Consider the following 13394-nt stretch of genomic DNA (forward strand, 5'->3'; position numbering starts at 1 on the left):
TGCAGCCACCGAGAGGATGAATCTGCAGAAAGATCTGAAAGATACAAAGCTTTTATTTGGACTTATTTTAGCTTCTTGTTACGAACGCTTGTCCCGGGTTCGAACAGACGTCTGAGAAATCGGTCTGGCGTTGAGAAGCGATTCAACGCGCCACCTGTTATGACACGTTACGTTCAGACGCAATAATTGATATGACTAATTCCTGCCAATGAGGACGCGGTGTGCGCCGACAGAAACCACCCATTACAATCTGACCGCAGGGAATTGGACGGCGATGAACCTAACGTGAGGGTGATCGGTGCCTTTTGGTTGAGGGACGTGGATTAGCAGCGTCAGCACATACAGTGTGTATCAACTCCAAGTCTACTGTCTCATGGCCCATCTTGCCCTTGTCTTCGGATTAGGATTAGGGGTTGGACAATGCAGAACAACAGATTAGGGGCCAAGAAGAAGGGTAATTGTGTCCCTAACTAAAACAAAGCAGTGATTACAGCATCCTGAACTCTACATCATGTTGAGGAAACACTCTTATTTTGTTTTTGTGCTCTTACCTCGGTTTCATAAGAAATATTGCACTGGCACAGTCTAAAAAAAGATTCCCATTTAAAGAAAAACACACTCAGATGCTTTGAAATAGATTTAATATCCGGCTCATTACTGAAACTCGTGCAAGAGCTCACTCGGTCGTGAGATTAAATGCGCACCAGAAAATAATAAAAGCTCATTCGATCCAAGTGCGGGTTTAGTGACGGGGCGAGGGTTTCACCAGGGTTGACGAGGACCTGATCTCCATCTGTAGCACGAGGCGGATGAGCTGTTGGCAACATCCATGGCTGACGTGACCAGGAGTGAGACAGAGGACGAACCAGCTACGTTTAATAAATAACTCCTGGTGACTGACGTCTTGGTTGAGAACGGCGCCTTTCAGCTGACATTATAATGAGGCTGCAGTTCATCCCGCTGTCTGCACAGGCTCCCGGTTCCTCTGCATCTGTTATCTAAACCAAACAGTCTGCCGCTGTGTGATGTTTTATTTCCCCCCGCTTTTATTCAGCGGCTCTGATTCCGTTCCCCTGTGGTAGCTGCCAAGTGGATGTGTGAAGTGTGCCTGATGCTCAGGGCTGCCAGGTGTCTATTTTCCTTGTCTTCCCCACCTTCAAACAACAGCAGCCTCCCTTACAACAGCCTGAAGGGATGTGTGCTAACAGCAATTCCCCAGTCGGGAGCCTGGCAATTACAGCACTCCCCCTCTATCCCTGTAATTGCAAAGGGAGCTGCTTCCTGCGTTTTCAGACCAGCCCGCCACCGGGGAGACTGGCTCCATCACCTCTGGCAGCCTCAGGTAGATGAGGCTGTTTCACTGGCTGGGTAAATGAAGGTTTGTTTGTTATTAGCGTTCGCTGAATTATATTTCATGTGAACTTTGACCTTTGCTGGGCTGTTGAGCGACACGCGTGGGGAAAATGCAAGCCGTTTCTGCACGAATCAGGGTCAGACCTGCTCACATCCACGCACGCTCCCTATAAGACAGTGGTGTGAAACACGACCTCGCTTCGCGCTGTGTGGCGTTACGGTAAGTGCCGTCGAGGGACGGCGAAGAACGCTAGTGTTTGTCATAATACGCCACTTCTCCTGCAGATGAGACACCTGACACTTTGTTATGTGTTTGTGGGAGCCATGGCAACGGAATCCTCTCGACTGGTGGCAGCAGGAGGCTGCCACGGCTAAAAGTAGTTAACAGTGCGGCTTTAATTGGCCGGTTAGGGCAATAATGTGCCACATAGTGAATTAGACGCAGCGGTGCCCTTTCTTTCGCCTGCAGGGACCGAGGAATCCGCACAGGTGAGGTGGTAAAAACTATTCTATGAATGAAGCCAAAAAGGATTTTCATGAAACATATTTATTTCTTACTTCATAAAAATGACAGGACGTTTCAGTCAACTCTGCTCGGTTTCCATGTCGGCAAAGCAACGAACACAAAACGCAAAAGTGTGGCCTCTCCGAACAAGAAGCAGCTTCTTAGCGCTCGAAGAGGTTGAAGAGAAGGATGCGTTCACGGGGTCCGTGTGAAGATGGGCTCAGTTTCACCTGCACTGTAAACGCTTTTCCACTTCACAAACTCCATCTTTGCAACATAGATATTCATTAAGAATATCTATAGCGGGTAATTACAGTGATAATAATTCTTTATTATTACATTTCTATTCCAGTTGCTCGTGACTTATCAAGCTGTAATACCAAGTGCTACTCAAACATGTAAAGGTAACTTTAGAAAGAGCAATAAATTATAATTTCTTTTAAAGGAATAAACCTCAGGAGACGCCTCTATTGAACCCTAATCAACATTCCTTGGGAGAAATGTGGAAATGTATATTATATTAACTGGACGTTTCAACCGTAACCCTCCTGCCATTAATGGATCTGTGTTTTATTGCAGTACTCCGGAGACCGCAGCAGCGCAATCACTCAGATCTAATTGACATGATGAGGAGCTATTACAGTATTGATCCACCTGGCGAGTGCTACTGGATCAGCTGGGGGCCTGTATCGACCATGCTAAGTGGGTCCACAGACCTTTTGAGGGTCAGACAAATGTTAAGGGGATATTACCAGCTGTTTGCAAAGTTGGATCTCATTCAGAAGACGGCCGAGCGAAAGCAAAGGTAAAAGAAAAAGTTGGTGAACCACGGAAAACCGGCCCCTTCTCATAATACCCGTAAATTATTGTGCTTTCACAAACTATTTTTGTCCTTGATGTCAAATAAAAGTGGACCTGACGCAGTGAACCATGAGTAACCCTGGTTAGGCAGCTTAGTGAGCTCGTATCATAGCAATAAATTACCATAAAATAGACTTCTGAATTTTTTTACACATCCACCAAATACTGTACATACGATGTATAACAATATCTCCAGAGTGATGACATCATTCAGCAAGTGACCAATAGCAGCCTCCAGCATCATGGATTTCATCTCAGTCCCAGCCAAAGTCATGACCAGTCAGCTGGTAAAACCTACTATTAAAGGGTTTATAGAAGTCCCGTAGCCTCTGCACCACCTCTGGGTCGATATTAGGATGGGTCCTTCCTTTGGTTTTGCCCAGGCAGTGTGGCTTGCTATTCGCCTCGGGCCTCTTCAGACAGGGGAAGCCCTTTGCTGGGTTGAAGTGGAAATGCTCCTCCGTGACCACCCTGCGGAGGCCCAGGAAGTCCTGGACGCGGGCCACCTCGCCAGCGGGGTCGCTGATCAGCCGCTCGCCGCTGACGAACAGCAGCTGGCCCATGGGGAAGTACTGGAGCCAGCGCTCCAGGTGCTTGGCGTACATGCCGATCTGGACGGCGCTCCACGCGGTGTCGATCAGGCCCGACGACGCGTTCTTGAAGGTCAGGCTCTCGAAGGAGGGGATGTCGGGCTTCTTGGAGCGCGTCTGCGTGTAGTCCGAGATGGCGCGCGTGACCGGGTCGCGGACGACCACGATCAGCTTCGTGTCTTTGGACATGGTGTAGATTCGAGACGGGACCTCCTTGGTGACATAGTAGCTGGGGGTCTTCTCCATCGTCAGCTGGCCCTCGGCTGACTTGGGCATCAATTCCCTGCAAAGGGCACAAACACACTGATTCACATTTGCGCCGTCAGACTTTGTACAGAGAACCTCATAAAGGAAAACGTGATTGACACCGACGCAGACCCTTCGCGGCAGGTTTTAAGGGAACTAGTCAGTCTTCATCAGGAAGACAAATGCAGACATCACGGGCCACATTAACGGGATAACGACAGGGGCTGGCTGCTAGAGGTGTCCTATCCATCATGTGGGATTGCGTGTGCAGACAACATACAGCTCACGACTTGTTCTAAATAAAAACCCCTGGAGGAAGACATTCATCTCCTGCGGTTGCGTTTAATCTACCTTAAGACCCCAATCCTCTTTCAAACTCCACCATTCTCACTCTGAAGTACTGCACGCTTCCATTACATTGCACAAAAGCTGGTTCACCCCCGAATAGGCAGCAGAATTATGCCCGCGAGCACCTTTCTCCCCAACGCTTTGTCCGGAAGCGCGCATCCCTTCATGTGAAAACGTAAAGCTCAGGATCTGTCTATTTTCATACCTAGACTAGATATTCTACCTGACCCTGGCAGGCGCTGCTTGATCATAATATCGCCTGTTAACTGCGGCCCTGGCTGGATAATGGCTAAAGTGAGCCAAGGGGGATTAGGACTAAGCTAGCATTAGCGCATTAGCGGCTGGTTGGCTGCCTCGCTGGCTGACTGGGTGGCTGAAGTGTGAGGCAGATTCGCGGCCGCAGCGATGACACTCGGCAAAGGAAGGGGAAGAATTGAAGCAGTTGCCTCCACAAAGGTACAATTACACAACTGCCAGGACATGTGAACACAACCCAGGGTACAGTCGAACCTAAGGACAACTTAAAACCCGCGTCACTCAGTGAACTCTGTATTTTATGGGAGTATTTTGGAGATGTTGATGGATATGATTTAGTCGTAACTCTTTTATTACAAGCTTGTAAATTAAAGTTTACAATTGATCCGTGAATACATGAAATCACCAGTTTTTTTTATAAAGTTGCAAAAAAGAACATAAATGTTTCCTTGCAACAATTTTACAATGTGTGGTGGCAATAACTTGTTACAGTACTGAACTGCACAAGGCTTGAACCAAAGCAACCCCATGAAAGACACAACATCTTGGAGAGATTTTAATCAGCGGACAACATCTAACGTTTCCCTGCAGTCTCCTGTCAGAATAAGCATCTCCGGTTTCAAATGTCTGGGATGAACTGTGCAGAATTATTTTTGAGCACAAGAATCAGATCCATGTTGGCTTTAGTCGCATAATATGTAAATGGTCAATTATTACATCATAGTGAATGTTCAATTTAAACTGAACAACAGGAAAGCAGAGGCACCATGTCACAAGTGATTACCATAATTTCCAACCATCTGTTAGTACAAACATGAACCCATCCCAACAATTTACGATATGAGGAGCAAAAAAATCATCTGCAAGATTTTTAGAGTAAATTTGCAGGTGAGGAGAGAATCTGCTACATGTCACTCACTAGCGCCACGGAAACTTCAAGGAGTTCCCTATGTCAACACGTGCTCTTCATGTCTGTTTTTTGTCACATACAGTCATATCTGCTGTGATGGAAAATCTACAAACTAAATCACCCGAGAGAAACATCTCAGAAGCCCCTACAATTATCCTCTCACATCTCTTCACACATCACAAACAACAGGAGCACCTTCGTTGGGCCTTGGGAGACTCAAACACCCACCAGACTAACTTTCTACGTAGTCCCAGAGCAAAACAGCGCATGCATTATTCATCTTAGCGCCGATAGCGCACGTGAGAAGATCCCTGACTGGGAAAAGAGTGAGAGCGTTGCCCGAGGGGGCAGAAGCAGCAAGCTTTCACAATTTGTTCTGCTTAATGAGCAATGTCCCCCGCAACCAATAGGCTTCAGCATCCTCGTCTGTCAGAGGCATCATCACCCAGCACCAATCCAACACAAAGGGAGTCCCTTATTAGAATAAAGCCACTATAAAATTGAAGGTTCATGCATTATAAGAAGTAAATAGATCTAAAGAAAGACACATGTGGAATAAGGATGTTGTGTTTCTGTACCTGTAGCTGTAGGATAGATCATGCAGATGTTCTTTGTATTACAGCAGCAGGGCTGTGTCGTGTGTGTGATTTGCCTGTTTTGTCTGCTACGTCCATTACGCTGGCTCCTGTACAGTCACCGCTATCAGTGGAGTTCAAAGGTGGAGCTGTGCGACGCCGCCGCTCCGGCTCAGCTGCTGCACGACGCAGATAAGTTCTAAGTTCACCCGGGCGACGAACGGGGGAATCACAGCTACTGTTCCTCCACTTGATGAACTCTAATTGTCACCTGTCGCTCTGATATCACACCAAGACAACGGGAAAAAAAGCTATTGTGCGCTCACCAAGACACAGTAAGAGGTGATGGTATGCAGCCACTTAGAACAATCAGACAGGTTCCAGGCACAAATCGTGGATTAAAACAATTGTAGGGAGCAGCCCATTGTATAAATTCAGCAGTTACAATCACGGCACCTTTAGTCGACGGCGTTGACATCGAGCGTTCAGCATTCCTGAGCAGCCGCAGTGACGGTGCAGGGAACGGCTCTTTCCCATGCGCCGTTATCACTTTCAGTATGCAGAGCTCAAGGCCACCTGGCTGTCTGTCGGAGACAGGAGGAGGAGGAGGAGGAGGACGACGAAGAGGAGGGGAACAGTGTGTGAGCCAGTCTGGCTTCCCTCACACAACTGTCAGCCTTGCATTAACACATAACTGTTCTGTCAGCCGGTTGTTTACAGAGCCAGAGAGCGCAGAGCTTTTTATGAGGGCGGTGGAGCTGGAGCAACACATTAGACCGAGCACCGGGATCACACACACTGATCAACCCTTTAAATATGGTTTTACGACATCAATGCATGCACTTTGTTTTTTTATTTGAGTGCATTGTGTGTCTCAGCTTTGGTGCCAGCATACTGGTCTGAAAACACACGAGAGCTCAAAGAGGCCAAACAGAGATGGCTGAGGCAGATTGAAGCTGTTCTGACTTGCTGTCAGGGAGCAGGAAACAACACATCTAAAAAAAAAATACTACAAAAAGGCGAGTGGAGGAAGTCAACGACCCAAGGGGGGAAAAAAGTGAACTTGTTTTGTTTCAGCGTTTCCAAAGTGCTGTAATAAACTTTGTGATTTGACAAATTCCCTTCAGTAGAAGCCCAGGGGGGCCGCCAGCGCAAATTAGACCTTAAATCTCCAGCACGGGGAGGGGGTCGACCCTCCTCGTAGAAACGCTAGCATCACCTTAGTGGGACAGATGTTAATCATACAGGAAGCTGAACGCAGCGCAGAGCGCGTGAGAATTATTTTTTCAGCGCCTCATTATCAGCCGACTTGTCTTCCTGCCGCTGTGCTGACACATTGCTTTGAGATGGGAGATACATATATTGGGAGCTCTCAGACTCGAGCCAATCCTCCGGTGTCCTCGCAAAAAAAAAAAAAAAAAAAAAGGCCCCAAAAAATAAAAAGCGCCGAGCCAGCAGAAAGCCACCGGCGGACTCGCGTGAACCCACTCTGGGGGAAACGCTGCTCTCCACACGCAGAGCTCTGAAAGTCAACTTTCACAAGTGCAAGTGAGGTGCGTGAGTCTTTTTTGGAAAAAAAAAGGGGGGGGGGGGGGGGGTTCCAGTCACTGCTCATTCTGATGAACCCCTGCTGGGCTTCATTAAAGGACACTTTCACCCATCTGAGCACATTTGCATACAAAGTGAAGGCAGAGAAAACATGTTTCACACTAATTGTGTGCTCCTTTATTGTGGGGGTTAATACAAACCTCGGGGGTCCTGCACTATCCCCTTTTCACCCAGCTCTGTAATACTGTGGCACTTTCTAAGGACTCGCTTCAAATTTACTGCCCTCTATCTGCCACTCGCCTGCAGTGAGTCTCCCTGGGGCTCTGTGGAGGATTAGTCTGTCTTCTCTGACACCCGGAATGAGTTAGTAAGAGGGCCGCTCATTGTTCTACACCAGGAACCTCGCGAGGAAAAAAAACACAATTTCAGCAATTAAGTCACATCTACCGCCTGGGACCCAAAAGGCCTCGGCCTGAGCGCGCATTCAGCACATGAGCGGTTAACTCGCCCCAAAAGGCGCAACGGAGGAAGTTAGAATCATGCTATTATCAAAGAAAGGAAGGGCCGAGGAGGGAGCTGTTCCCACGGCTTCTGGGAGTTGCCGCCTGTGTTCTCGGCACAATTGTCAGCCCGCTCCTCTTTTTGTGACGATGGGTGAAATCGTGCTATATTGCGGCCGGCGTCCTGCTGTGTGTGTGTGTGTGTGTGTGTGTGTGTGTGTGTGTGTGTGTGTGTGTGTGTGTGTGTGTGTGTGTGTGTGTGTGTGTGTGTGTGTGGAGGGGGGTCTCCAATGTGTGGGGCTCCAGGAAGATGGACACGGGCGACTTCCAGCACCAGTCACAGCAGATAAGTAATGGTGGTGGGGGGGTGGTCTCCCTACGAACTACTGTGGGGGGCAATAGAGAGGACAAATCCGCCGACATGCTTCTAGCCCTAGTTTATCTTCTTATCTTGTCTTTATACAACGAACTCACGACTTGGTCAAAAAGTCACCCAACAGCAGCGCTCCAGGATTTCTGGAGCTCCGCTAAGTGATCGTTGGGGGTGGGGTCTGCGTTGGGCGCCGTGCTGTATGGGGTCAACCTGCGGCACGGGGCCCTCGCTGGGACAACTCAAGCCGAGACGTTTTAATTAGACAGATCCCCTCTCCAGCAGAACAAGCCTTATGATGAGGATCTGCCACGGCTGCCGGGGAGCTGCTACTGCTGCTATCGGAGCGTTTTAGTATGTGATGCAGCTCAGCGTCGCCATGAATCATTATTATTATTATGCAGAACTCGTGGATTGATGGAAAAGACAGAGCAAACAGCACAGCGAGCGGAAAACCTCCTCAGGCCTTCGATTTGTCCCCGCTGCTCGGTGGGTAGAGACGGACAAAAGGCCTTCACGGGCCGGTCGTCAAAACGTGTCCGGAACCTTTCCGGAAATTCTCAAAGGAGCTTAAGCGAGAAGCGCTTTGAACAATGCTCCACCTCCCCTATTGTGGCTTCATGGCCGGAGCCTCTGGCGCTACCTGTTGATCCCCCGGCGCTCGAACGGAGACCGGAAACAGCAGCGTCTCTTATCGCTTATCAGCAAACGGGGAGTCTCTGATGCCGGTCGCTCAAGGTTTGCAGGAACAACCTGGACATGTCAAACACCTCGTTTCCACCACGAGCAGCAGGTTGCGCAACGGCTGTGTCAATGGCAAAGAGCTCCCATAATGATATAATGTGAAGTGTCGGAGGGAAGCGACAGTTGCCGTGAGAGAGAGAGCATAATTGAAATGTAACAGCACACAACGCCGAAGGTGTGAGCGGCCCCGGGGTCCCGGGCTCCGCCGGAGGCGCCGGTGTCAGCTCGGATCCCGGATCAAAAACGAATCGGTGCCACTGACTGAAGGCGCTGGAACTCACGGGCCTGAGTCACGCTGCCTCCGCCGCTCAAGGACGACGGCGTGATGTGACTTGCTGGATCTTAAGCACAAACAAAAGTCTTTCCTTCACCTAGAAGATACTGTACTGTACATCCAGGATTCAGGTCCAACCAGAACCTCTGCTTTGTGTTTTTTTTCTGCCTGGTCAAAGTTTTCTTAGCGCAGACCCAGGGACAGCGTGTAATCATTGGGGACCTTTAATTAGTTGCCAAACACATGAGAAACATGCTGTTGTGCTCTGATCTATTACTGTGGCCTGTGTTGCAGTTTGATGTCACCTGTTGAAACTTCCTGGGTTCTCAGACGCTGTAATAACCTGAACAACAACATTCACACCCAACAGGCTTTTAAGATCTGTGTTTTTAAGGCATGGATTATATATCATTTATAGAATGCGATGGTTATTATAAGTCATCTACACTTATTCCACCTTCCTTAACAGGGATTTATATAAATTTGCAACAAATTTTCACTGTGAATCCTAAATTTGCCTACAGTTCAGTAAAATGTATTTTACTATAAATGTTCTTCTTTCTTTCTTTATTATTATTATTATTATTATTATTATTATTATTATTATTATTATTAGATCACCTGTCATATACAGCATCGTTCCTATAAACTGACTGAAATATGGATTATTAGATTATGCTTACTGTTGCTCATGAAGCACTAAAGCCTCTCAGCCTGAGTACCTGACCTTGTACTTGTACTGCGTAATGTACCTGTACCACTCCAGCCCTTTGTCGTAGTTGCGGTCGAAGAAGTGCGGCTCTGCTCCCACCGCTCTGATGTCTGGATGCAGGCGCAGGAACTCCAGCAGCGCGCGGGTGCCTCCTTTCTTCACCCCGATAATGATCGCCTGGGGCAATTTCTTACTTTCCGACTCATTTAGGAAACTTGACATGACATTATCTCCCAACGCCTTCGCGTCGGCCCTCGTTTCCTCCCACTCGTCCCCTCTGCTGTCCAGGTCGCTCTCGTTGTTCAGGAGGTCCCTGGACGCTCCTAAGGAGGACCCCCGGTTGTCACCGTCCGCGTCGCCCTCGGCTCGGTTCACCGAACCGTACGCCAGGTTCGGCATCGTCGAGCAGTAGCCAACGCAGCAATAAATCATATAGACCCAAAGGGACAGCATTATGCAGAAGACGAAGAGTTTGTTTTTCACGTGGGGTGATGGCACAACATGAAGGCTGTGTAAGATCAGACTATATTCCATAGGACAGCCGTGAAAAAGTTATATTCCAGTTAACAGGCATTTTGGCAGCAGTGAGTCACATCATGGCTCAAATATCGAACAATTCCAAAAAAATAAGAGGCAAAACGGGGGTAAAAAAAATCACCAGTGCTTCAGGTTTATTGCGAAACAACAAAAATCTGAGATGGAAAGAATCATAAACCAGGCTCTGGAAACTCCGCCATGTGAGCGACGCGAGCGTCAGGCGCCGAGCTCGTCTCCCATCACTTGCTCTCCGTGTGCGAGCGCTCACGCGGCAGCATCAAGTTATCTACTGTGCCAGGCGGCGCCGTCAAGACGCGCGCGCCCGCGCGCTGCAAGATCCGCTTCCGGTAGATGGTTTCAGAGTAAACGTGCGGCAGGTAAAGTCAGGAAAAGCTGGGTAATCTTTTTCTATAGAAAAGAAAAGACGGCAGCGTTTTAAAAGTTTATAGCAGATGTATTTCACATATGAAAACTGGGTGTTATGCACGTGTATATCCAGCTACTGAAAAAGGCCGGTAAAAGCAAAAAAAGTAAACGTTATTAAAGTAAAAGTTAAAAAACTAAACTAGTCTCTCTAATCTTATTTTGCGGATAATTTGTGGTTTCCCAAAGTTTATTCATCCTAGTTCGAAAACGCTTTAATGACGCCTCAAACGCTTCACTTTACGCGTTGTTTTTTCTTTATAGAATTAATGTTACTACCCTAACCTTTATTTTGAAGGTTGCACATTTCCCGGTCATTTAAGTTTCTCTACTTTGTCTCAGCTTTGACACCGTGGGCGGCTCACAACCAGCTCAGCCTCCAGGGTCATTACAAACAAACTTCACAAAAGGATAAAATCTGGCGTCACAATGAACAACATTACATCTAAATGAATAGTTGCAACTTGTTATATAATACTGAAATAATAATTGTGCAGTTATTGAATTCCAATTTTTGAAAACAGGTCAAGCCGCTCTTACGCAAATGTGCAAGACCACAAATGGCAAGAATCTGCTGGCACCTTAAACTGCTTAGCTAGCAACTGCTTACATGGGTCTACATGTGTATTTCAATCAGGAGAGCATTTCCAAATCAGAGTCCTTCTGCCTTTGTAACACCCAGATACCAGCGCACAATCAACTGTCACGGATCAGCTGTTTCCTTAACCGCTTCACACTTTTCCTGGCGCTGTGCAATAAACGGTTGAGTGGGTCCAAGTTAATTGGCCTCATAATCCTTCTTAATTGGCCCAGTAATAATTCCAAACTAATTGAACATGCAATCCTACATAAATAACGTAGTTTGAGAAGCCATAAATGTTAACAATTAGCTCAACAATTCCTCACCAATGCCGTCACTGCAGTGAAGAAGCCGCGCGACTGTGAGCTACGTGTCACCAAAGGTTCGGTGTGAGCGTGTTTGTTAGCGCCTCCTCTCGGTGCAGGTCAAAGGCCCCCGGTCCCCCTGCACCCCGGAGCTAGCGGAGGATTAGCAGGATTAGCCCAGAGCTGCCACGTCAATCAGAGCTTCACCAGAGAGAACCCCCCCCCCCCCTCCCATCTAAGCCCCTTATCTCATCTCTCAGACACCACCATATATGATATATGTGTGTGTGTTGGTGCATGTTTTCTAATCCTAATAGTGGCACTTCCACAGTGCACAGACACGATAACCTGTTTGGATGAATGTGGTGTCACAGGGGTTTGATTAGTGTCTCTGCTTTGTGTACAGACCGTGTTTGTCTTTGCACTGTGTGCTAACTCTCTGGGTGGAAGTTGAACGCCTGAGTTCAAGTGTTGTTTGACTATTAACTTTATAGTTACTCCAAAGTTCACAAATCTCCTGCTTCTCTTCCGCATGAGGAAATAACTACACTGCTACAGAGTTGCTGAGTGTGGGTCTGACTTGATATTTATATCATAAAGTTTGAGTCACAATCTATATAATGCTAGTTCAACTATAACAAAATTAGTTTTTAAATTGGAAAGTTGCCTTATTATCTTTCTGACAGCTTTAGCTCAAACCTTCCTGGTAAATTAATTAAATTAGAAAGTGAACATTTTTCTAACGATTCTCTTTCGAGACATGATGTTTTGACTTATTTAGCGCCACCACAAAAGTGATGTTTTCACCTTTTTCTGTGGATCTGGGGTTTTAGGGGATTTAGCCCTGGAAATATGAGACTCAAAGTAAGAAGAGACAAGCGGCACCTGGGGGAGGACTCACACACACACACACACACACACACACACACACACACACACATTGGTGTCAGAGTCGGGCAGAAGTAGAACCGGACGCGGTAAAGTGTGCGTTCGGCCTCTTCTGCACATCCTATAAATGATTACACTGACTCCACCATGTTAACACAAGCGTCTTCTGCAGCCTAAACAGATGATCTAAGGAGCACCTACCTGATGGCTGCACACGTAAATAGAGCCCTCAACAGATGTTCAGGCTTGTCGGTGTGTGCAGCTCACTCTACTGTACTACTCTATCTGACTGTCTGGTATTTGAGCCTTCAGAAACGCTTGTCTCGTATCTTTGCAGGCTGTGATTAACATTTCTGGTGCCTAATGTGCTCGTGTAGTCAAATACACATGGCATAAACACATCACGCTGCACTCACGTCACCGCTGGAGCTTCCTCCAGATGCTTGAGATCTGAGCCCATTAGCGGCTAGAGGAGACTGACGGATGATCTCATCTTCTGTTCCGTCCCAGAAAGGACAAACAAATGCAAACAACAGAAGGAAAGGCTGAGGCAAAGCCCTCGCTCTAATGACAGGCTTATTGGGTGAGTCAAGAGACAGATCAAGACACTGCCCTGACTCCTTAAGTCGTCCCTCTAAGGCCGGTTAAAATGTCTATAAATGCTCCAGAGCTGTGCCAAAGACCATCTTATCTTCTGTTAAAGAACAGACTGAGCCGATTTCCTTACTTGATCTTGTAGAGGAGGTCTTAATTCTGGCTGAGGTTCACCTGGACGGCAGGTCGGCAAAGAGGTTTGGACGGTTTAGTTCTTCAAAGTCTTAAACGAGCTCAGCCTTTACTGAAGGCAAATGTGGCAATTATTGCATCTAA

At 47.4% G+C, this 13394-nt stretch overlaps 1 protein-coding gene and 1 long non-coding RNA gene across 4 annotated transcripts; one reads left to right on the forward strand and one right to left on the reverse strand.

Annotated features, from left to right (window-relative positions):
* The first annotated feature begins 1583 nt into the window (after positions 1-1583).
* Positions 1584-2786, forward strand: LOC129604444 (uncharacterized). The gene is made up of 2 exons (XR_008695301.1): positions 1584-1842; positions 1928-2786. It is a non-coding gene; the product is annotated as an uncharacterized LOC129604444 (long non-coding RNA).
* Positions 1885-13394, reverse strand: hs3st3b1a (heparan sulfate (glucosamine) 3-O-sulfotransferase 3B1a). Of its 3 annotated transcripts, none has more exons than XM_029157852.3 (3): positions 13252-13394; positions 9832-10736; positions 1885-3592 (listed from the first exon to the last, which is right to left on the reverse strand). In XM_029157852.3, the coding sequence occupies exons 2-3, from the start codon at positions 10323-10325 to the stop codon at positions 2974-2976; spliced, it is 1113 nt and encodes a 370-aa protein (XP_029013685.1). In that variant the 5' UTR covers positions 10326-10736; positions 13252-13394; the 3' UTR covers positions 1885-2973. The 3 variants fall into 3 exon arrangements, with proteins under 3 accessions (XP_029013685.1, XP_029013687.1, XP_029013686.1); XM_029157854.3 differs by lacking the exon at positions 13252-13394 and adding an exon at positions 12444-12511; XM_029157853.3 differs by lacking the exon at positions 13252-13394 and adding an exon at positions 11658-11805.

This window comes from Betta splendens, chromosome 8 (genome assembly GCF_900634795.4).
Source record: "Betta splendens chromosome 8, fBetSpl5.4, whole genome shotgun sequence".
Taxonomy (NCBI): Eukaryota; Metazoa; Chordata; class Actinopteri; order Anabantiformes; family Osphronemidae; genus Betta; species Betta splendens.

What these genes read in the sequence shown, in the direction of transcription:
- hs3st3b1a (XM_029157852.3), bottom strand. Translation starts at nt 10,325, where the DNA reads ATGGAATATAGTCTGATCTTACACAGCCTTCATGTTGTGCCATCACCC. An exon ending in AAAGGGCTGGAGTGGTACAG is followed by an intron (nt 3,593 to 9,831) that starts GTACATTACGCA and finishes TGCCCTTTGCAG; the next exon opens with GGAATTGATGCCCAAGTCAG.